Source organism: Plutella xylostella, chromosome 20, assembly GCF_932276165.1.
Source record: "Plutella xylostella chromosome 20, ilPluXylo3.1, whole genome shotgun sequence".
Taxonomy (NCBI): domain Eukaryota; kingdom Metazoa; phylum Arthropoda; class Insecta; order Lepidoptera; family Plutellidae; genus Plutella; species Plutella xylostella.
Genome location: NC_064000.1, coordinates 3,831,234 through 3,856,792, shown reverse-complemented (window position 1 = coordinate 3,856,792; position 25,559 = coordinate 3,831,234). Strand labels below are relative to the sequence as shown.

The 25,559-nt window shown below is 39.3% G+C and overlaps 1 protein-coding gene and 2 long non-coding RNA genes across 3 annotated transcripts; all 3 read left to right on the top strand.

The window, feature by feature from the left end:
- The first annotated feature begins 1,270 nt into the window (after positions 1–1,270).
- On the top strand, positions 1,271–16,429 carry LOC119691734. Its single transcript, XM_048628086.1, has 5 exons — positions 1,271–1,454; positions 6,320–6,827; positions 7,722–8,499; positions 15,172–16,244; positions 16,368–16,429. Exons 1-4 carry the CDS (start codon positions 1,271–1,273, stop codon positions 15,682–15,684), a joined length of 1,983 nt encoding a protein of 660 aa, XP_048484043.1. The 3' UTR covers positions 15,685–16,244; positions 16,368–16,429.
- Positions 16,430–20,309: 3,880 nt separating this feature from the next.
- Positions 20,310–22,554, top strand: LOC119691916. Its single transcript, XR_007267449.1, has 3 exons — positions 20,310–21,291; positions 21,483–21,584; positions 21,864–22,554. It is a non-coding gene; the product is annotated as an uncharacterized LOC119691916 (long non-coding RNA).
- A 5-nt stretch (positions 22,555–22,559) lies between these two features.
- On the top strand, positions 22,560–24,789 carry LOC119691639. Its single transcript, XR_007267451.1, has 2 exons — positions 22,560–22,688; positions 23,468–24,789. It is a non-coding gene; the product is annotated as an uncharacterized LOC119691639 (long non-coding RNA).
- Positions 24,790–25,559: the final 770 nt, after the last annotated feature.

Below are 25,559 nucleotides of genomic sequence, written 5' to 3'. Positions count from 1 at the left end.
GGCAAATAACTCAACAGCGTCACACATCCATTATGTTGGAAGCCATAAAACATCAACCAATGATGGCAGCGATTGGTGATCGAATACCGCTTATCCATATATTTAATAGGCACTACAACATTCAATTGCATGAAGAATCAAGAGATCAGTCCAGTATATATGAACTGAGAATATACACTGATGGATCCAAAAAAACGTCAGGTACGGGTGCTGGTGTCCACTCGGTTGACCTAAACATCCATTTTTCACTGGCACTAGGCAAATACAACACAATCTTTCAGGCTGAATGTGTTGCTATTACACGGGCCGCTAACGCAGTCAAATCTAGAAAGGTTACGAATCAACGTATTCGTATCCTATCTGATAGTGCTGCAGTTCTGCTAGCTTTGTCTAGCAAAACTATAACTTCGGGGCTAGTACTAGAGTGTCACTCAGCTCTAGAATCGCTTGCCTCACAAAACAATACCATAACCCTCCAGTGGATAAAAGGGCACAGCGGGTCGCTGGGGAACGACGCTGCTGATGAACTTGCACGAAAGGGATCTGACACTGCACCAATAGGCCCAGAGCCGATAGTACCGATCCCTTTCAACCAAATTCGCTCTTGGTTGCGTTCCCGAACGACAGAATGCCACACCAATCTCTGGAGTAACAGTGCCGAGTGCAAACAAACAAAAGCTTTTGTACCACTAATTAATACTAAACTAACACGCAAATTATTATGCTTGGACAGAGCAAACTTACGTGTCGTGATAAGTACCATAACAGGCCACTGCCGGTTAAATAAACACCTATATCGCATGAAAATCTCCACCACTCCTCTTTGACGGTTTTACCGTTCGATAAAATAATTGTGTTTTAATGCAAACATTTATTATTTATGTTACGCCCAAGTGAAGCATAGGTTACGAGTGAATATATTGTGTTATAATTTTGTATTTTAAACTAGGATATGGATTCAAATCCTACCGATGATGCTCAAAACCTACAACCAGAGGCTATGGCTTCTGGGTCAGTGCGTGAGAAGCGGCGCAAGCGGACGCGCTCCAGCTCGTCCAGCAGCAGCGCCAGCTCCAGCTCCAGCTCTACGACCTCCTCATCGAGCTCATCCGATTCCTCGCGCAAGGGCAAGAAGTCACGACGCCGCCGTCGCCGTCGCCGCCGTACCAAGCGCCATGGTGAACGAAGAGTTAACGAACTAGTTAAGGAGGTAAGTGAGCTCCGGAAATACTTGTCCAATATGCACCCTATGTCGAATTCCGGTGTAAATATGGAGGAAGATATTGTGTCGGTGGATCCAAATGTAAACGGCGAGTTGTATGCGGAGAGCGACAACCACGAGACCAACCCAACTGTTGAGGAGTCGCTTCAGTTGGAAGCTACCACCAAGATAAAGGAACCCGTAGTTCCTAAAGCGCCGGAGCAGCATCTGAAGCTTTTAGATACGCTGCAGCGTTTTAACACAGCTGAATGGTGTGAAGTTCGTTATGCCGATACCCAAAAGAACTATAATTTCTCACCTTGTTTCGTTGAATTAGATATTAACGAAGAAGTTAAAGCTTATGATTCACTTCGCAATTTAGCCTATTCTGATAAAACCTTTGGTGCCCTAACGTTCTGTGCGCTTCAGCAACGCGAAGTATTGCAAACTAGTTTACGTAGTCTGTTGTCATGGTATCGTAACAATGAAAATACCAGCTTTGATACATTTAGTGAAAAATTAAATGAGTTGTTCTTAAATGGAGAATTTCCAAAAGTTTCTGCAGACCTTTTACAATTAATTTGTGGCCACAGGGCCGAAATTATTCAGATGAGGAGGGACGGCATAACGAACTCGGTCCGTGATCCACTTGTGAAGGCTGCCATTCGAAAGATTCCACCATCCAATCAACATGTTTTTAATGCCGAGAAATTCACAAACACAGTAGAAAAGGCTGGAGGCGTAAGAAAAGCTTTTTGGCCGACTAAATCAAGCAGCAAAAACCCTGCTCCGCAAGCAGGAACAAACAAGACTGCCAAGAATCAAAACCTTCCGCAAAGGTTTACGCCGTCTGCCATGCCCTCGCAGGGTTCTAGGCATACAGGCTATACGTCTGGTTTCCAGCGTTACAATGCTCCCTCGCAGGGTGCTAACCACTATGGGTCATACAATCGTCCTTCGCAAGGACGTTATAATAATGACAGCCGAGGAGGTTCATCGAACAATGTTTCTCGTTCACGGGCTCCTCAACAATTAACTACAAATGGCCGCAACAAGACTGTCCGCAAACGAGGAGCATCTCCCTTTCCGGACAACCGCGGAGGAAAGAGGAGGAGATTTTGACTCGACTCCGTTCAAGGCGGGTCAGCTAGTTCACCATTACCAACGGTGGGTGGACCTAGGTGCACCATCGCATCTACTACAGATTATAAAAGGGTATCGCATACCTTTCATGCAAAAACCACCTTTAATAATGCGAAACCTCAATCAAACCAATCTTGCTACACCGGTATCAGTCGAAATGACAAAGGCAATAGAAAAGCTGGTAACTCAGGATGTGCTCGAACCAGTAAGCCTTTCACCAAGCTTCATCTCAAGAATGTTTCTGGTGCCAAAGAGCGACGGCTCTGCTCGTCCAATCTTCAATTTAAGGGCTCTGAACGATTATGTTCTAACCACACCGTTCAAATTGCTGAACATGTACCAAGTGCCGGATTTCCTACAACCGCAAGACTGGCTGTGCAAGGTGGACTTATCCCAGGCCTATTTCCACCAGCTTATTTCCAAGAGTCATCGGAGATATCTAAGGCTCATTTACAAGGGTCAACTCATGGAAATGACTTGCCTACCGTTCGGGCTCAGTACAGCACCAAAAACATTTGCTTGCTTAACGAATTGGATCGCCCAATCACTAAGAGACCAAGGAATTCGAATAATAGTATACTTAGACGACTATCTTCTGGCGCACCAGGACAAGGACACGCTGGTCAAGCATGTAAACCTGCTGACAAATCGCCTAAATCACTTAGGTTTTCTAGTGAACGTGCAGAAGTCACAATTAATCCCCCAAAAGAACCTGTCGTTTTTAGGCGTCCACTGGGACCCGTGGAAAAATCAAAAGTATTTACCTCAAGACAAAGTCAGCGCCCTAAGGGGAAGGATTTCAGAAATACTAAAGACGAATCGAATAGACTCGCGGGCCCTACGCAGTCTGATCGGAGTCGTAAACTTTGCGAGTTTTGCTGTTCCAAGAGGTCGCTTAAATTACAGAGATCTATTAGTGTTCCTGAATTCCCTACCGGAGGAACCGTCCACAAAACTATACTATCTCCCAGGAGAAGTAAGAGTCAATCTATTATGGTGGTATCAGAATTGCCATCGTGTGTCTCAGATTCATGTTCCGCCCCCAACTCATTTCTTGACAACGGACGCATCCGATCAAGCGTGGGCAGGTCAATTAGACCATATTCCAATATCGGGACCTTGGACGTTGACCGAAGCATATCTACATTGCAATTGCAAGGAGATGTTAGCTGTTCTCAAAGTTTTACAGGAGCATGGTCCTCGCCTGCAGCACAGCTCAGTTCTTCTGCAATGCGACAGCAAGACTTTTGTATGATATATTCGGAACGAGGGGGGAACTCGATCTTTACCCCTATTAAGTTACACGAATCAAATTTTTCAAATACTAGACTTCAATCAGATAAATTTGACCGCTTATCATCTACCAGGCAAGTACAATGCACATGCAGACCATCTGTCGAGACATCGACGTCCTCCCGAATGGCACCTACTACCACAATGTACAGAGATGCTTTAACACCTTTTGTAACACCTTTGCCAAGTTCTATAGACGAGAAGTGTTACCTGCTAATTCAGTATGCAGTATCACAAACTTGTTTCGTCCTGATAATTAGATTAGATGGATCATACGGTATTAAATACCTACATTTTGTCAAAAATGTGCAAGATCGTAACCTAACACTGTGAATTAAGCAGATATTAACTGTAATCTTTTTAAAGTACCTAGTTACTTCTGATTTTGTAAAAATAATTATCTTATTTAAGAGTGTTGCTTAAGCGTACCTTGCTCTGAGAATTATTGTTAAATTCATTATTCTCACTACATCTATGTTATATACAGTTGCTACACTTACCTACTTCATGGGTCTCATACCAATTTTATTCTATATCATATTGCTACGCATAATTGATTGTATTTACGCAAATTTTATTCTATATCATATTGCTACGCATAATTGATTGTATCATCAACCCATAGTATACTATAAAAACTTAAGACCTTGGCCTGGCTCTAAACCTATTTTTGTTATGACTTGCCCATGCTGCTATTGTTCTTGTTATAAAATTATTATTTAATACTAATTTGAGCTTGCTTTGCTTTGACCTTATTTCATGCTAGAATGCTTGATTAAATTAGCTACTTTCTTGTTGTCTTATGAAGTTCCTATTAGGCTGATATACCTTTTCTCATTGTCACTGTCATTAACTTACTGGAATAATTGATTATACACCTATAGTAATACACATCGACCTAGTTTTATTGTACACCCTGTTATTAGGTTATAGGAAATCGAATAATACCTACTTACATATTTTATTAGGTATTTAATCACATTGGCATCTCCCTCCACCAGGCGATAACAAACACGTCTCAATTGGCTAAGCCTCGAATAAGGGCAAGCTATTTAATAGCAGCGTTTTACCTTACCAATAAAACGCATATTAAATACTTACCTTATTCGAGGCTTAGCATTAATTTCTGCCTGGTTATTATAATAGAGACGCAATGGCGGACGGCGCTCCGCGCTCCTGCCAGGTGGAGGGAAACACGGGTGGGAGGTGTGCGAGCGAGACAGCAACACTTGGGTATCACGTGGGAATCACGTGGTTTAGAGCGGGAAATATGTATAGTCTATCTCAATTGGCTAAGCCTCGAATAAGGTAAGTATTTAATATGCGTTTTATTGGTAAGGTAAAACGCTGCTAATAATAATCGTTTGCTAGTCCACAATCACGTAAAGGCTTTGTTTACAACGCAATCATTGCATAAAGAATCCGCATCCCATATACGCAAATTAATAGATAACGTTTTGAGAAATATGCGCGCTCTAAAAACTTTAGGCGAACCTACGGACTCGTGGAGTACCCTCATAATATATATAATTGTCTCAAAACTAAATTCTGCAACTGAACGGGAGTGGGAACTTTATAAAGGCACTATAATTAACTCTGAAGGTGATTCCGATATTAAATTGTCGCTTGCTGATTTAATTAAATTTCTTAAAGACCGGGCCGATGTACTGGAAACGATTAACTTGTCTCAACACAATAAAAGCACACAAAATGACAATAACTCTAAAAAAGTTACGCCCAATGTACAAAAATCACACAGTTATGTTGTCACACAAAAAAATAACACTAAACAGCCATTAAATTCATCTCGCTCTAAACGTTATTCATGCATTATGTGCAACGCAAATCACCCGCTTTACTCTTGCGAATCGTTTCTTAATTTATCGATAGCAGATAGGGTAAAATACATAGAAGATAAAAACATTTGTCGCAATTGTCTGCGCGCCGGTCACGCGGTAGTCGACTGCTGGTTCGGGCCGTGCAAACAATGTAATAAAAAACACAACTCATTAATTCATAACGAATGTGTAGACTCTGGTGCATTAATATCTTCAGCAGTTCTCACTTCGCAAGTGCAACCGCAGCCCGAGGCGGCTACGGCAGGCTCACAGCCATTGCAATCCGCATCTCACACAACGCACACGTTATATAACGTCAATAATAACACAGATCAAGTGTTATTGTCGACGGCATTAATAGAAATCGCTGATTGTAATAATAAATATCACACAATTAGAGGTCTTTTAGATAACGGCAGTCAACAATGCTTTATCTCAGAAGCTGTATGTAAACAACTCGGCATTCCATTGATACAGTCCACTGTTCACGTCACAGGTGTAGGTAACTCCGTCACCCAGTCCACACAATCATGCGAGGTTCAAGTACGATCTAAAACTAGTTCATATCTCACACGCTTTAACTGCCTAGTTTTATCCCGTATTACCGCGCAGTTGCCATCGATAGGCATCAATCATCAACTTGCAAATTCCAGAAGACATTCCACTAGCAGACCCAGAATTCCACTCCCCTGGTCAAATAGATTTATTGATAGGAGCCGATAAGTTCTGGGACCTATTAAATGACGGTTTAATTAGATTAGCTAAAGGTCCGTTTTTGCAAAATACAAAGTTAGGTTGGATAATTTCCGGTTCAATCAATAGTAAGCACCGCGCATTAATCGAGTGCATTGTAACTTTACCCAGACCTTAGACGCACAACTTAAGCAATTTTGGGAGATAGAAGAAATTACTTCATGCAATAAACTCACAAAAGATGAAGCGGCATGCGAAAAATTATTTCAAGAAACGACTTTACGTGACGATACGGGTCGTTTTTCAGTGCGCATACCGTTATGCGAATCAGCTGATGTATTAGGAGATACATTTAGTTTAGCACAAAATAGGTTTTATGCCCTTGAACGTAAATTAAACCGATGCGCGCCCGAATATAAACAATTGTATGTTGACTTTATGAGCGAATATTTAAACCTAGGTCACATGAGTCTAATTGATGAGTATGCTAAGCCATGCTACTTTCTACCACATCACGGTGTCTTCAAAGAAAGCAGTAGCACTACCCGTCTGAGGTGCGTTTTCGACGCAAGTGCAAAATCGTCATCAGGAAAATCGTTAAACGATATTCAATTAATAGGGCCTGCTTTACAAAACGATATTTTCTCAATTTTATTGCGGTTTCGACAATACAAATATGTCGCATCTGCCGATGTGGAAAAAATGTATCGACAGATTTTAATATAACAAGACCAACGAGATTTGCAATTAATTCTTTGGAGAGAAAATCCATTTCAGCCTTTATGTGTATATCGTTTGAACACAGTTTCGTATGGCACGGGCTCAGCCCCATGGCTTAGTATGCGTTGTCTTAAACAGCTCGCGGCGGAATGCACGGATGACGTCATCTCACGAGTCATCAATGACGATTTTTTTGTCGACGACTTAGTAACAGGACATGATGATAAGGAACAGCTGTTACAAATATGTAAGGGGGTTTCAAATGTATTAAAATCGGGCTGCTTTCATTTAAGAAAATGGATTTTCAATTCAGACATTCAAAATTCTCAAAGTATATTTTCGTCTAAAGATCTATCGCTCGGTGATAATTGTCAAACGAAAACTTTAGGTATGGGGTGGTTTAACAATTCCGATGAATTAAATTACTCGACAAGACACGTTAAAGACATAACTCCTGTTACTAAACGCACAATTTTGTCTACAATTTCACAAATTTTTGACCCGCTAGGTTTGCTGGGCCCTACTGTCATTATAGCTAAGATTTTAATGCAATCTTTATGGCTTTTGAAGGTCGGCTGGGACGACCCGTTACCTACGAACACTTTAATAAAATGGCATAATTTTGTTGATAAACTAAAACATTTAGAAACAATTCGTATACCTCGTCACATTAAAGGCGATAATTGTTTACACACAGATTTACATATTTTCTCTGACGCGTCACAGGCTGCTTATGCGGCGTGTGCTTATGTGCGTACCTACACAGATAACTTACCTGTAACAGTGCGATTGTTGTGTGCGAAAAGCAAAGTAGCACCCGTAAAACCGGTTAGCATTCCTCGTTTAGAACTATGCGGGGCGTTACTAGGTGCACGATTATACGCAAAAATCACTGAGTCACTCAGATTAAGTTTTAATAAAGTGCATTTCTGGACTGATTCGACTATTGTGCTTGGGTGGCTTCGAATGTCACCAAGTTTACTTAAGACATTTGTGCAGAACAGAGTAGTGGAAATCAATGAATTAACGGGCGATTCGCAATGGTTTCACGTGGCCGGTAAACAGAACCCGGCTGACATGCTGTCCCGCGGGCTCGCGCTGCACGAGCTGCAGGCGGCGGACATGTGGTGGAGCGGCCCCGAGTACTTACGTGATAACAACTTTAACCCGTCACAGGAGAACGTCACAATAAATACTGATAACATCGAATTACCGGAATTAAAGTTAGAAAAAACAGTATTGGTGAGTCGCACTCAGCCTGAAGAGTTTCCTTTTCACCGTTACTCATCTTTCGTTCGAATGCAACGCATAACTGCATACATTTTGCGTTTTGTACACAACTGTCGGTCGAAAATAAAATCAAATTACATAGTCGGTGAACTAACGGTAGACGAGTTAGATAACTCCACTAGGTGTTTAGCTCGATTGTTACAACAACAATCATTTCCAGGCATTGCAACTGATCTAACAAACAAACGCAACGTAAAATTTCCTAGAAATATTTCTAGCCTAAACATATTTTTAGATCAACATAACCTCATTAGGGTCGGAGGCAGATTATGTAACTCCGAATCTTTTTCATATAACAAAAAAATTCCAGTTTTCTTATGCTCAAATCACAACTTTACTCGGCTGCTATTTATACATAAACACTTAGATTTGCTTCATGCAGGGCCTCAGCTGTTACTAGCCGCTATAAGGGACAGTTGGTGGCCGCTTAGGGGACGCGACTTAGCTAGACAAACAGTACACAAATGTGTTAAGTGCATGCGTTTGAAGGCAAATACTTTACAGATTCAAATGGGCAACTTAGGTACCTACTGAAAGATTAGAACCTGGTTTTCCTTTTGTGGCGTTGATTATGTTGGGCCATTGTTCATATTACCGGGTTCCGGTGCATGGATCCAATGAGAAGAATATCATCGTGTCCTTTGTGAACCGCTACGTGAAGGAAGAGTTCCTTGCTACAGCACGAGCCAAGAAGACCATACTTACCACGGATCTTGGCTACCACGGGGAATCTAAACGAGTATTTCTGAACGATCATCTCACACCTAAACTGAAAATGTTACTCACGAAAACCAAGCAACTTGCCAAAGAAAAAAATTATCTTTATGTTTGGGTGAAGTTCTCAAAGATCCATATTCGTAAGTCAGATACTTCCCGAGCCCAAGTTATTAACTCACTTAATGATTTAAACAAACTGACCTAATCCGTTTTGTATACCTAAGATGTCCCTTGTATATTTATTCTACTCTTGTAAACTTAGCTTACGCTTACGCACTCATATCACTATTAGGCGCGACCCGCACGTTGACCGCCCCTGTCATGCCTACTTCGCTAAGACCGGTTGCCGCTGCAGACTCCCAAGTCGCTCCTCGCCGCTGCCTTGCCTACTGCTACACTAAGCTCGCTTCAGTCGATAATCACCCTTCTGGTAATGAGTTAAATGGTCGTACTTCAACTGTGGATATTATCACTTATGTCCTTTTGTTACACTATTATTGTTGTTATTGCCTGTTATTCGCCAGCTCGCTGATTCTGTTGAATAAATCTACTTATTACGCATATTTTCACTACGCATTAGAAATTATTATTTGCGCAGGGCCACTAAAATATATATTACTTACTGTTTTACTAAAAAGAACTCATGCAATCACCCATTACTGCCTCTGTCGTGTTATAATTTATGTGTTAGCTATATTTTACTGTACCTATACCTACTTACAAGCACTCACGTCTACTTATAAAAAATATACTTGTATCATAAAATTAAGAAGTCTATTAATCTATACAGTATACTCGTGTTATTATGCTCAAATTTACAATGCTTTTTATAATTTCAACTTGGACATTCTGAAATGTATGGAGCTAGCTATAGTGTGTTATTGTTTCGTCTTTACGCAATACTCTGTTTTTATCTTACTATTAAATTATGAATCTAGACTACGATAATGACAATATAAGTGTATACTATCAGAATGTCCGGGGTCTACGAGGCAAGACTAGTGAGTTTAAACGAAACCTATTATTGAATGACTACCAGGTAATCGCTATCACCGAATCATGGTTAGTGGATAGTATCCAGGATTCTGAACTATTTGACAGTAGGTATATGATATGGCGTCGTGACCGAGACTACGAGCTAACTGAGCAGACGCTGGGCGGGGGGGTCCTGTTAGCTTCACATCGCGATCTGAATGTAACACCGAGGCCCGAATGGAACTCGACAGCTGAGGACATTTGACACAATCGTGATAGTTGCTACCTTCACGTCGGGACTCTTTACCTATGTAAACAAAATAAAGGCCTTTCCTTCTCCCAACAATTAATAAACTTTTTTAACAAATTAAACGAAATAATGCTGTTATACCCACAGGATAAATATTTGGTTCTAGGCGACTTTAATATGAGCCGCATACAATGGAACATGGCAAGCAATTTGAACTATCTCTTACTAACTAACGCTAAAAGCTACGACGAGTTTAAACTATTAGACGAGTTGAATACGTGTAATCTCTCTCAATACAATCATATTCTTAATAATTAGGGTAAAATTCTTGACCTTGTGCTGTGTACCGATGAAGTAGGGGTAAGCGATTGCAGTTACCCACTTGTGTCCTTAGACCCTCATCATAAGGCATTGCAAATCAGTCTTAATTTATCTAGTTATAAGCCCCTTAAAAGTGCACAACGCACTAGATACAGTTATTATAAAGCGAATTACAACTCTATTATAGAAGAATTAATGAATATTGATTGGGAAAGTAAATTTTTATCCATTTCTATCGATTGCTGTGTCAAAAAGTTCTATGAAATTCTATACCACTTACGCGACAAATACGTGCCTAAAAGAAAACTAACGAGCTCTGATAAATTTCCCGCTTGGTTTTCACCTGCTCTTAAAAAAGTACTTAAGGAGAAGCGCAAATACCTAAAAAAATATCAGAAATATAAAATGAAGTGCGATGATTCCACCGTAAAGTTACTTAGTAAAAGAGCCAAAACACTGGAGGCAGAATGTTATCGCACTTACATTGCGCAAGTAGAAAATTTCATTTCTGATAATCCAAAATATTTTTGGTCCCACATGAAAAACTTATCCATTACTAAATCTATGCCTAGTAACATGACTTTTAACAATGTAACGAGCCACTCTGGCGAGGAAATTTGTAATTTATTTGCGGAATATTTTCAGTCTATGTTCCTAACTCCGGATAATAACACCCAGTACCTGAATAACTATCGGGAGGATAGCATCGTCTGCGACATCGCTTCAGTTGAGGTCGCTGTTGACGATGTGCTGAAGGAGCTCAAGGGGCTTGATATCAATAAGTCAGGCGGACCGGACGAATTACCTCCTATTTTCTTAGTGCGGTGTTCAGAGCAGCTAGCATTTCCACTCTCGTTATTATTTACAAAATCCCTTTCTGAAGGAACTGTCCCAACCATATGGAAAGCGGCGTTTATAACACCAGTTCACAAAAAGGGTCCCAAAATCTGATTCCAAACTATAGACCTATCTCTAAACTTTGTATAATTTCTAAAATTTTTGAAAGAATTGTCTACAAGCAGCTTTACTCAGCCCTTCGTGAATCTTTTAGTTCATCTCAACACGGTTTCTTGAAAGGTAGATCTACGGTGACAAACCTACTGATATTGAATGATCAATTAACGGAAAACATGGAAAATCATTTACAAACGGACGTTATCTATACTGACTACAGCAAGGCGTTCGATCGAGTTGATCACAAACTACTTATGTTAAAGCTACAGAGAGCAGGAATTCGAGGTGATCTTCTAAGATGGTTCTCCTCCTATATTAACAACCGATCTCAAGCTGTTGTAGTCAGTAATTTCATTTCTAGTTGGAACATTGTGCCTAGTGGAGTACCTCAGGGGTCTCTATTAGGTCCGCTCCTTTTCGTGATTTTTATTAATGACATTGACTCATGTTTCTATCATTCTAAGGTATTAAGTTTTGCTGACGATATGAAAATCTATAAGCCCATAAGAACCATCGCAGATGCCGAAGAGTTACAGGCTGACTTGAAGCGGCTAGATAATTATTGTTTACAAAATAAATTGGATTTAAATCCCGCTAAATGTTTTTCTGTAACTTTCTCTAGAAAAAGGGTAGGAATCACTTTTAATTATTCTTTGAAGGGACATAATTTGCAAATGATCGACACAATCCGTGATCTAGGTGTGACGCACGATTCAAAACTACTTTTTGACACTCACCTCAATAATATTGTTAAAAAAGCCTCAAAAAGTCTTGGGTTTATAATGCGTTCATCAAAGGACTTTAAAAATGCAAAAACTCTCAAGATACTATATTGTACGTATGTTAGAAGTTGTCTGGAGTACGCATCGCAGGTATGGAACCCAAGGTATAACATTTATATTAACAGAATTGAGGCTATCCAAAAAAAGTTCATTCGTTTTCTTAACTACCGTATCAAATCCAAAGTACGTGAATATACTGCATCATGTCGCCGTATGCACCTGTTACCATTAAACAGAAGACGCGAAATTGCTGACTCCCTCCTTCTCATGAAAATAGCAAGGGGTGATGTCGACTGTCCCGAGCTTCTGTCTAGATTAAATTATTATGTACCGAACAGACCTCGAAGATCTCCACCAACATTTTACGTTCCGAATGTATCTACTAATTACAGACAGAATACTTATTTATGGCGAGCGTGCAACAATTTTAATAAATTAGCAGAGCACATTGACATCGACATCTTCATCTCATCGGCGAGGCGTAAGCTTAGTAATATGTTTTTTGAACCGTAGCCTAGATTAATCTATTATGTTAAAAAATATTTACACTGTAATTTCATCAACATACACTCGCGAGCAACCAAATCGACTCAAGCCTTCACGGCGCACATATACATTGATTTTCCTAAAACGATAAATGGTAAATATAAAAGTGATATGTCATTCGAAAGCTGAAGAATTAGGCTTTCAATTAAGATCAATACCATAAAAAAAAACTAAGCGCAGATTTAATGACGCATTTTAATTGCCCGTCAGTGTTAATTACCTCATTAGGAATCCACGCCTTGCGCTACCTGATCCCGCTATAAAACCTTTCCACATCCGGTGTACCTTATCAGTCGCTTGTTGCAAGTTGACCGGTACACATCTCGTTGCATTGTATTCCTTGTTTTCGCAAACCCATGGATACCACACCAGAAGAAGCTGCTCAAGTTGTTGCCTTGCTGCAACAAGGGTTAAGTCAGCGAGCAGTCGCTGCCCAGCTCCACTTGAGCCAGTCTGCTGTATCCCGAGTATACAGACGGTTCCAAGAGACTGGTGCCTTCAATCGAAGACCAAGAACGGGCCGCCACCGCTGCACTTCAGAGAGAGACGACCGCTTCATTGTCTCAACCTCGCTGCGCAATCGACACCTTACGGGCGTTGATGTGCAGCAAGAACTGAGACGTGTACGACAAGTGGCTGTCAGCGAGTGGACAGTGAGAAGACGCTTGAAGGAAGCCAACTTGACACCAAAAAGACCTGCATCAGGCCCCAAATTGACTGCAGGCCACCGACAAGCGCGTCTTCAGTTTGCTCGAGAGCATCTCGATTGGAGCATTGCGCAATGGCGGTCGGTCCTGTTTACTGATGAGTGCAGAGTGTGTCTGCATGGCAGTGACAGGAGAGGCCGGGTCTACCGGCGTCCGGGGGAACGATTTGCCCAATGTTGTTTCGCTGAAACAGTAGCATATGGCGGCGGTTCCTGCATGATGTGGGCTGGTATTTCTCTAGAGGGAAAAACCGCACTTGTTTTCGTGCCTGGAGGCGGCCGAGGAGGCGGGTTAACAGCTGATCGGTACATCACCGACATTCTACTCGGTCATGTTGTGCCCTATGCAGAATTTGTCGGTGAAGACTTCGTGCTAATGCACGACAATGCCCGCTGCCACACGGCACGAGTCAGTCGGCAGTTTCTGAGAGAGAAGGAATTGCGCACGATGGACTGGCCTGCGCTCAGTCCTGACCTGAATCCCATCGAACACTTATGGGACGAGCTCAAAAGAAGAGTTCGGGCCAGGAATCCAGTCCCTGCAAGCGTGGACGAGCTGAAGACAGCTTTATTAGAGGAGTGGGACGGCATTCCTCAGGAAACTGTCAAAAAGTTGATAAGGTCTATGAGAAACAGGCTGCAGGCTGTAATTAGGGCAAGAGGGGGCAATACAAAGTATTGATTTAAATAAATAAATTTTTATCTTAACATTTTTTGTTTAATTTGTATAATACGATACCCATACCCTTTTTTCCTAAATTCCCGTTTTTCCTACAATTGCGTTCAGACATCATTTATTTCAAAAATGATGAATGGATTTCAATAATAATGATATCAAATTAAAGCTGACATCTTAAGCTTTTAAATGACATATCATTTTTATTATTTCTATTCATAATTTTACTTGTATTAATGTATGTTTGCGCCGTCAAGGCTTGAGTCGATTTGGTTGCTCGCGAGTGTAGTTAAAACAAAATGTTATTATTAGGTAAGTACTGTTATTAGTTATTAAGTAGGTACAATAGATGAATAGTATAAAATAATATATGTACTATAAATACTAAAATCCTAAGGTTCAAGCTTAGCATAAGATTAGTAAGATATTTAATTTATAGTTCTACATTATTGAATAAGGCTTACGACGTTGTTTTCAAGTGTCTACAATGTTACTATTAGTGGAAACTTTAATTGACTTCCTGTTATTTACTTTAAGATATAGCTACATACATTGTTATAAGTCTCTAGTTTTCCAAATAAAATAAAATAAAATAAATAAAATTAAATTAAATCGCAAAGGAAGAGGAGCTAAATTAGAAAAATGTTATATTTGCCTATTTGTATGTTTTGCGACTCGAGCCTTACATTTAGAATTAGTAACCAGCCTTACTACTGAAGCATATATATTGGCAATTAAAAGGTTCATTTCTAGGCGTGGGAAACCCCTAGAAATCAATTCCGATAACGGAAAAACGTTTGTAGGCGCTTTAAAAGAATTTTCAAAATTTTTAGACTCAAGTCAAAGTGATATAATTAATTATGGAGTAAATGATCAAATTAAATTCACATTTATACCACCATACTCACCGCATTTTGGGGGATTGTGGGAGGGGGGGGTCAAGTCTTGCAAGTTTCACTTACGGCGAGTCGTAGGGAATGCTAACCTAACGTACGAGGAGATGAGCACAGTATTGGCACAAGTCGAAGCTGTCCTCAACTCCCGACCCATGTACCCTCTGTCCACAGACCCTAATGATCTACTCCCACTCACACCAGCTCACTTCCTCATTGGCCGACCGCTCACCGCTCCAGCTGGCGAGGACCTGACGGCTACTCCAACGCTGCGCCTATCACGATATGATCGCGTGGTGCAGATGCGGCAGAACTTCTGGACGAGATGGTCGAAGGAATACGTTTCTGAACTCCAGAAGAGAACGAAATGGCAGACACACAAACACACACTGAGTCCTGATACCCTCGTCCTAATCAAGGAGGACAACGTACCGCCACTTCAATGGCGCCTGGGACGAGTGCTGCAGACCTTCGCCGGGGGCGACGGCATCTCACGCGTGGCCAACATCAAGACGGCCACAGGCATCATACTCGTACAGCGGTCATTCTCCAAGATATGCCCGTTGTTTCCTCAAGAAGATGACCCACTGATGACCCATACACCTCTTTGGAACCAACCGGGTGCTTCCAAGGCCGGGGGCATGTCGACGCACCTAACGCCATCTGTTGGCAGCCACGAGAACTAACGATGACCATGGAAGGGATGCGCGAGGGCCGGCGGCCGCCACCCTCCTACCAGCTCCGTCACTCTCTCATCTACCTCGACTTCACACATTGCCAATTATTTGTACCTCTGTATTTTGAAAATTATAATAAACTTAAATTCAAAATTAAACAAATACCAAAATTCATTGAAGAGTTCCCTGCCCGCTGATAGCTAGCCTAGGATCCAAATCAGTAGCCGCAACAGCCGTTATTTTTCTATCTGACTGACGCTTGAATTTTCCTGGCTTTCCCGCCATTTTGTCGTCTCAATATTTCTATAGCGGAGACTTTACGAAAAAATTACAATTTGCTTACAATATTCAGTTATTGATGCAAATTTTCATTCTTTTTATCGTCCTTTCAGGACACTGTTCTTTTGCTACTAATCTATTTGTTTTGCTTGTTGTTTTTTATGACTGATTACAGAGCTTCGTCCAAAGTCAGCGTGTTAAGGTTTTCCCCCCGTTTGTGACCTGCGTCTTCCCTCAGCCATCATCAGCCTTGTGACCAGTCTTACACCTCCAATAATTTCCACTTTTCCGTAAGTTATCGTATGAAATATTACTTTTTGACTGTTCATCACCAAGTATAGACGCTACCCTTTTCATAAGTTTAAGTCAACCTTTGTATGTCTTCTTGATTCTTATCTTTGATTGTCTTTCAGCTGTCTGACATGATTCGGATTCGCAAGTGCGTCGTAGATGGCTGCAAATCTGATGTGGGATCTAAAACCTCCCGGTGGCCGCATGACGTTCGAGTTTCAGATGTTTGGTTGGACACTATAAAACCATATTGTTCCGGGTTGATGGGCCTACCTAGATATCGTCTCAGGGAAAAAGTTGTAAGTTTGCATTCTTATCAGTACCTAATATAGGTATAGATTAGGTATATACATTTGTAATTTTCTCCTTGTTATATGTTCTGTTTGTAATTTTTTGCACTTTCCCCTTTTCTTGTATAGTTTCTCTCCTCCGAGGTAGTCTGGAAGAAATTACTCTTAGTAATAAGGCCGCCATTTGTACCGTCTATATTGTACATTTCCTTGTGTAATTTATGTTTGTGTGTGCAATAAAGAATTATCTATCTATCTAATATAACACATGAGGCTTATTATCTACTTATCTTATACAATATATAATGTATATTCATACTTACATAATATGCTGACGACTGTAGTCCCCAGAGGGGTAGTCATAGGTGACTCGAAAACGAGCCACCCGCTTTTTGCTGAATATTTGTACTATAGCCGTCTTTGAATGACTACAATGTACTTAGGATACACAATCTAGACATATAGGATTCCTCACAATGTTTTCCTTCGCCATAAGATTATACATTGTACTGAAATTCAAAGAACTCATTGGTACATGTCAGCGCTGGGATTTGAACCCACATCTCTGGTGTGAGAAGTGGGCGCTTACCGGATTGAGCTACCATCGCCACTTATCTTATAGGTATATCAGTAAGATACATTTCATGTGGTATTACAGATATTATTTTACTCTATAAGTATTATCCTTAGGTTTTGGTGTTAGTGTTACATGTCCCCGGGGTGGAAGGATTAGCCAGTCAGATAATATGTTGTCACTTATTGCCCAGGGTGTTCTAGATGGCATGGATACATTTATTTAACATTCAGTTGGTACATCACCCTTGGATACACACAATTTTTATGTGTAATACTTATGTCTAACATGATTGAAAATTTCAGGTGTGTTTGAAGCATTTTGAACCCAAAAGTTTCACAAGAGGAAGGAGGCACTACATGGCTGTACCATCTTTATTTACAGCTGAGGAAATTTCATCTGGAAAGCCAAAATATGAAAGTAAGTAGTAGAACCTACTTACTTAATATAGAGTCAATTAGAGTGAAATTGTTTAGTTAAAATAATAAAATAACTCACAGCATCAGTCTGCCACCATTTGATAAAAACTCAAGTTTTGGTTAATGTAATAGTTGCCCATATGCCACTCACTTCCAAGGAGCTCCTCGTTCATCACTTCCTATGATTCTTCCTTTATTATCATACCCTACTTGTAAAAAAATCAGGCTTGAGGGTGTCACATGCTACATTTACCAGTATTTCTTAAGAGAGAATACCACCAATGCAGTTGCAGATTTTATAAACTATGTTGAATCTTGTTTCCTATTGAATGATTATTACATATAATTAACATTGTTTTACATTTTATTTTATAGATTTCCACTCCATGCATGCTAAATGGGATCACGATTCTCAATGCACCTCTGGAAACTACTAAAAGGCATCTGTCAGGATCAGAACGTATGTAACATACTATTAGGTCCTTACATATGAAACTGGCGTTTTGTCGTACTGGCCACTTTGATCTCAAATATTACCTTTATTGTTAGGAATTCCAAATTCAAATACAGCTATTTACTCATGCATTTGTGTTTCAAACCCCCTAATTCATTTGTTTTTTCTTCTTTTGTTTTTTTTCTTTGTGTCACTCTGTTTACAAAATGGAAAACTTAAAATATCGCGTTATTTACGAGTATGAGTTCCACCGTGGCACCAGTGCTGCAGAAACGGCTCGAAGGATTAATGATGTGTATGGTGACGGTGTCGCAAAAGAAAAGAGGTGCGTTTTTGGTTCCAACGTTTTCGTTCTGGAAATTTCGACCTGCAGAACAAGCCTCGTGGACGGCCGGAGACCAAAGTTGATAATGAAGAATTGAAGGCTATTGTGGAAGCGGATCCATCGCAAACCACGTCCGAGTTAGCTGCAGGCTCCGGTGTTAGTGATAAAACTATTCTAATCCACTTGAAGCAAAATGGGAAGGGGAAAAAGCTTGAAAGGTGGGTACCTCATGAATTGAGTGAAGCAAACCGACAAACGCGCGTCGACTGCTGCGTTACTTTACTCAACCGGCACAATAATGAAGGAATTTTAAATCGAATCATTACCTGTGATGAAAAGTGGATCCTCTACGATAATCGGAAGCGCTCATCGCAATGGCTGAACCCTGGCGAACCAGCCAAATCCTGCCCTAAGCGAAAATTGACTAAAAAAAAATTGCTTGTAAGTGTTTGGTGGACTAGTGCCGGTGTCGTTCACTACAGCTTTCTTAAATCTGGCCAGACGATTACGGCAGATATCTATTGTCAGCAACTGCAAACCATGATGGAAAAGCTAGCTGCTAAACAACCGAGGCTGGTCAATCGCTCTAGGCCACTGCTGCTTCAGGACAACGCTAGACCACACACTGCACAACAGACGGCTACCAAATTAGAGGAGCTTCAATTAGAATGTCTTAGACATCCACCGTACTCTCCGGACCTTGCTCCAACAGACTACCATTTTTTTCGCAATTTGGATAACTACTTGCAAGGAAAAAAAATCAACTCCGATGGGGCAGTCCAAACCGCCTTCAAAGATTTTATTGATTCCCGCCCGAATGGTTTTTTTAGTAAGGGGATCAATGAACTACCTATGAGATGGCAAAAGTCATACATAGCAATGGTACATACTTTGATTAATTTAATATATTTCATTTAAAAAAAAAACGACTTTATGTTCCTCCTATAGAAAACGCCAATTTCATATGTAAGGACCTAATATTTATTACTTACATTATACCTAATTATTATCAAAGACATATCCTATCTTAATTAGAATTTTTGTTAAGTAATTGTTTATATTACATTATAAAAGTGTTAAATACAGTGAACCTTGAGCATTCATATGCACTGCCAACCATCGTCCCGTTTAATACTGGTACTTCACTTTAATTATATTTACCTAGTAGTTGTTATTTTATTGTGTATGTATATATTTCTAGTACTTACAGCGCCACCAACATTTGTTAAGAAGAAACGGATCCTCGAGTACAACCTAAAGATGGCAATAAAAAATCGGGACAAAGAGGTCGTTGCCCAGCAATCAAGGCTTTTGGCAACGCAAAATGGAGCGGAATAGGAGAATTTTGATTTTAATTTTATATTGACGGCCAAATAGTATTGCATGTATTTTATAGTTTTGTTATGTATAGTATATAGCATGTTTTGTATAGTTTTGATATGTAGGTATTGTATAGTATATCATGAATTTATATTATCTGTATAAGAACTAACCAATAAAATTAAGATAGTTTTAAGAACACTGTCACACATTAACACCAGGCAAAACAACAGCTGACAAAAGGAGTGTGTGGCCACTGACAGGCGTCTGTTAAGTTCTCTGAAGACAGCTGACACTGGCCCTACCCTTCAAATATTTGTTGCCATTATAATTGTAAGTGTGACTGTATGAAACAAAGAAAAAAAAAAAAAGAAAAAAAAAAAACAAGAAATGCACAACTGGGGGTTTTTAGTCGGTTAAAGGCCGACACTACCTGGGTCCCCTTCCCAGGTGTCTGTGTAGATTTTCCTCCAGGAGTGCAAAAAAAAAATAAAAAAATATTAATAATATATATAGGTATATATATATATAAAAGATAAAATATATATATTATAAGCTTCCACATTGAGTAGTGAGTAGTTAAAAGATGAAGATAAAAAACAACCAAACTCTCACAATATATTGATCTCTCAAAAAGGCACGGACATAAAGTCTGTGGAGTGATAATAAAATCTTAAAAAAAAAAAACATTTGTTAATATACGAGTATACATCATCTAGTTAAATATAAGTTTTCTATTATTAGTTTATTTAATATTATTATGTATCTTTTATGTAATAAAATATGCAAATTCTTTTCTAGTATAATCCATTTGTCCTTACTTGGCTCTAAAGGTAAACAATCTTTGTGTGTTTTTTTATTAGAATTTATTTAAAAACTAGGTTTTAAAATAAAACATAACAACCAATGAAAGCTAACATAATTTCATATTGAACCATTTATTTTAGCTGTAGATTACTTGTTTAATAATATTTTGATTAAAAGACACAATCAAAGTATGGTGCAATCCGTGCAATCGAATGTATTATTGTATGATAGTTATTGTAGTATTAAGCAGTGCATACAGTAGTGTAGGATTATAGTTAGTATGACCATTACCGCCCTAAGGCATGCGCGCGGCGAGACGGTGGGAGAAATCGGCTACTTCGCTCTGGCACGCTCGTGGCGGCCCCGCCCCGCACGTCCCCCGCAGGCCGCAGTGCACAGCGGTAATGGTCACACTATAGTAGTAGCAAGTATAATATAAAGTATGCACCGAAGAAAACTAAAGTACCTTAGAAACTTGTTTTTTAATCTCGGATACTAAGTTAAGGTGATAGATCGTTCGTTCGGTGACATATCGGCGGGACAATCGGCTGTTGATGAACCGTTCAGAATTTGAATCATTGATAAACCGTCAAGTCAGTATCTGAAATTTAAAAAAAAATATTAGTTGTAGCAATAGTTTTTAGCAAAAGACTTATGTTGGATAGAACAAACCTATTATTTTGATAACATTTTAGAACATACCTATTATTATAATCTTAATCATATATTATTTCTAATTTTAGATGGTAACGACACAAATGGCTTGTGTGGTTCTAACTCGCAGAGAGAGTTAGATAATGTTAACATATCCGCAGCAACAGACATTAAGTACCTATAGTTCACTACATTTTTTTTAGGTAAGTATTGCCAATTTCATCTTTGATAACTATTCAACTGCAACTATTCTAGGTTTTGCCCAAGAGCTTTGTATCGAAAATCCTACATTAAAATATGGAATTCTACATTCTACTTCTGTCGAATTGACCAATTTATTTCTTCCCAAAAAGAGAGATTTAACTCTATTAGTTCTGAAAATCACTGTTTTCAGTTTCAGGGACCATTCCTGATGATATCACGACCGCAGAATGTACAGTTCGTATTCCGGAAGTCATATCACCTAGCTGTTCAAGAAGGTCCAATCTGAAATCAGGTAAGCGTACTACGTAGAGTGATTTAAGTTTTTATGCACTTTTTATCCCAGAAGCGAAGCTGGCGGAGAAGTTAGTGTATTATATTTATTTATTACAAAAAAACACTCCCCATTTTAATCAAAAATACTCTTTAAATTTAAGGTCCAGGTAGGGTATCGTTTAAAGCTATAAAACCGCCTATTATTGTCTAGTTCTCAGTTCGAATAATACTATCTCAAGGTTTTTATTATTTATTATTTTAAGTAAAATACTAAAATATTTTATTTTCTACTTTTCAGAAACCAAGAAGGCAAGGAAAAGACTAATAAAAAGTGTACAACAATTAACCCCCACATGCAAGAAAATGTACCAAAAATGCTCGACTATACTGAAATCCCGTCGCCGTATAGTTCAGTCATACCAGGAGCGAATAGAAAAAGCTGAAAAACTCAATCAGAATAAATCTTTTTCTGAGCTTGTAGAGAAACTGACTCCTCAAGCCAAGACATTCCTTAAAATGCAGGTCACGCTCGCCAATAGACATATAAAAAGACGGAGGTTCACAACTGAACAGAAACTCTTGGCTCTATCACTCCAAAAGCAAAGTCCGAAAGGATATAAATTGCTGCACAAGATATTTTTCTTGCCTAGCAGGCGCACTCTAAGAAAACTACTCATCATATTTCTCTTGCACCAGGAATAAATGAAAACATATTTACACAACTAAAGGAGTCAGTTCGGAATTGGGATGACAAAAAAAGTGCTGTTTCATTGTGTTTGATGAAGTGGCGTTGACACCTCATTTGACATTCTTAGGCCCTGTTTCACAATGTCTGGATAGTGGCTAACTGTAAGATAAAAGACATGCTGTCACTCTCTGTTATTATATTTTTGACAGTGACAGCATGTATTTTATCTCACAGGTAGCCACTAACCAGACATTGTGAAACAGCGCCATAGAATCTGAAGATCGCATTGACGGTTTTGTGAATTTTGAAAGGAAACTATGCGATCATGCCCTTGTTTTTATGGTTCGAGGTATATGCACTTTATGGAGACAGCCCATAGCTTATTATTTATGTGAAGGAACAACTCCAACTATTAAGTTGAAAAACATTTTAAAGGTACTTACTTATTTATTTTGAAGTTTAATCTTTAGTGCCAATTTCACCATTCTCGGTTATCTAACCGACAGGATTTATAAATTAAACGTCATCTCCATATAAAATTCATGACAGAATTGACAGATGTGTCAAAAGTTAACCACTACTCCCTGGTTATGCTCTAACAGAGAATGGTGAAATTGGCACTTAGTATTTTTAATAAAATTTTCCAGAAGCCTCTGGGACCTGTCCCAGTGAGATTTTTTATATTATTAAAATAACTTTATATATTGTACACTACTTAGGCCTAGTTCAGTGCGACGCGGATGATCTACGCGGATGTCTGCGACAGTCCACTCCTGTGCTGATCTTAATTAAATTAACCAGATTCGACAACATAAACAACAAACAAATTAACATTATCACTTTTGTACGGTGGCCTGCGCCTAAAAGTATACAGGCGGAGTTTTAAAAATAGCGATCTCAAGCTCACATGCTGCTCAAGCACATCCACATAAACACCACTGCTACACACATCACACACAACACGTCCCCGGATTTATAACAGATGTAGCTGGTCCCTTCATCATCAGGGATCGCTATTTTAAAAATATTCATACATAGATGGGGTGACTTGCGAAAGGTGGCTAGTAATGATTGGATGTAGAAAGCTATAGATTGCATCTCGTGGCGAGCTATGGGAGAGGCCTTTCTCCAGCAGTGGACTGCCATAGAATGATGATCTGACATGAGACATGTAGGTAATTTAAAAAATTAAACATAAAATATATTTTTTCTAGATCCTGAAGCATCAACCAGCACGACAAAGCCTAAGAAAGAAAATGTAGTTGAATCATTTGTTAAATTGTCAGAGGTAAAAAATGAATTGGTAGAGGTGCAATTAAAAATTGCTAAAAATCAACTCGAATCACCAAAATAAAATCCAGGAATTGGAACTTGAACGTTTAAAAAGAAAAATAGAATTTGAAAAACTAAAACAGGAGTCTGAAATGGAGTTTTTAAAACAAAAATGGGAATTGGAATTAAGTATCATACAAAATAAAAAGGATAGTTTTTAAGTGTACGCAGATAGATAGAAATAGAAAGATGGGTGTAAGCCTCTTCGCCCACTACTCGACTCTCAAGCGACGCGACTGGGACGGAAACCTTGGTCGCATATATTTCACGAGTCAACGACGCGTCGAAGGCCCGTTTTTATTTGGTTTGTTTTATAGGCGATCATGGATTGCGTCGCAGTCGTGTCGCTTAAGAGTCGCGTAGTGGGAGAAGAAGGGGCTCAGAGTAATATTTTAGAAGCACGTAAGTAATTATATGGAGGTTGAATTTTTAAAAATGATCCAAATTAAAATGACACATTTATAATTGTTTACAAAATAAAGTTGATTTGTTGACATGCATGATAGTTTTCTTTTAAAAATATGTGTAAGTTCAGTAACTAATATACTAGTATAAGTATACCGTTTGCATAGGGTAGCATAATGCATTAGGTTGCAGATTTAGCACCTACCTAACGGCATGGCACCGCTCAGTAGTGTTGCGTCACAAGGAAGGACACTGCACTACACTGCTATCCACATTGACTTATAACATAACAACGTTGCGGTGCCGCTGCGGCAAAACAACGAACGTTGCGGCGCCGCACCGCTCGTGTGCCCACTGCGACACCGCTCCGGCGCCGCACCGCCGCCGCAACGCATCGTGTGCTCTTGCTCAGACATTGACGTGCATTTGAATGTGTAAAACTAAAAAACTTCAAGCTATGATAGAACAACTTTAATACAAATAAATAATAACAAGTGTTTCTTAGAAAATTTCAAAATAAAACAACATGCCAAATAAACTGGTGTTTGGTAGGTAGTTTAAATACACTGTAGTCACACTGTATCACAATGACTTCCCACACTTATGATGACTAAACAGTAAGCTTTCTTAGAAGCACATCCGCCCCTTAGACGATGATGTGCTGAGTAAACATTTTTGTAACAAACAAGCGAGACGCATTGTTCGGCAGTCCGGTATCAAACTCTATCGGAGCTAGTCGCGAATAAAACTCTTTGTGACTAATAATTAAGCTTTTAATTTTAATCTTAGTTTTTAAAAAGCTCGTCCGACGCTCCCGCAAGTTAACTGGCGCAGCCGTACGGATTTCCTAAAATCACTGTTATTCGCCGCGGACATTCTTCAAATTCAGAAATCCCGCGATTTCGAGTTTCAACGAACGTTTGAGTGCGACAAAACGACCCTTGTCGTGTGTGCAAGAACGTGGGTGATCCGCGAACCAAATAAATTCGTTAACGAGGACGAGCATGCAGTACACGGTGGGGCAGTAAGTGAAAATCCTTTTCTGTTTTCTCATTTCCTCGAATCCAATTCTTTGAGTGTGTATTGTAAAGTAAGTGGAACAATCAAATTCTTGATCCTTTAATTAAAAATAGCTTAGTTTGAACAATAAAACTCTTGTTCGTATTAAAGTAATTAGTATTATAAATAGATAAAATCAGGGTTCGATTCCCTCGATTTTACATAAATTAGTGTGACTTTAGAACAATCAAATTCTTGTTCATTGTGTAACCTAGTTTAAAGTACCCTATGTTAGTATAGTAATTAATTAAATAGGGTTCGATTCCCTAGACTTTATAAACTGTAATTAATTGTGTACCTAACTATATTATCTTGTGCTAGTTTTAAGTTAATAAGGGTTCGATTCCCTTCATCTATAATTGTGTGCTATATCTTGTGTGTTATTTTATATCGTAATATATTGTGTATTAGATAATAAGTGAAACATATCCACATTTTCGAGATGACTGAGGCAACTAGCATTCCCCGTGATGTTCTGCAACTAATACCAACCTATTAAGGCGAAACAAA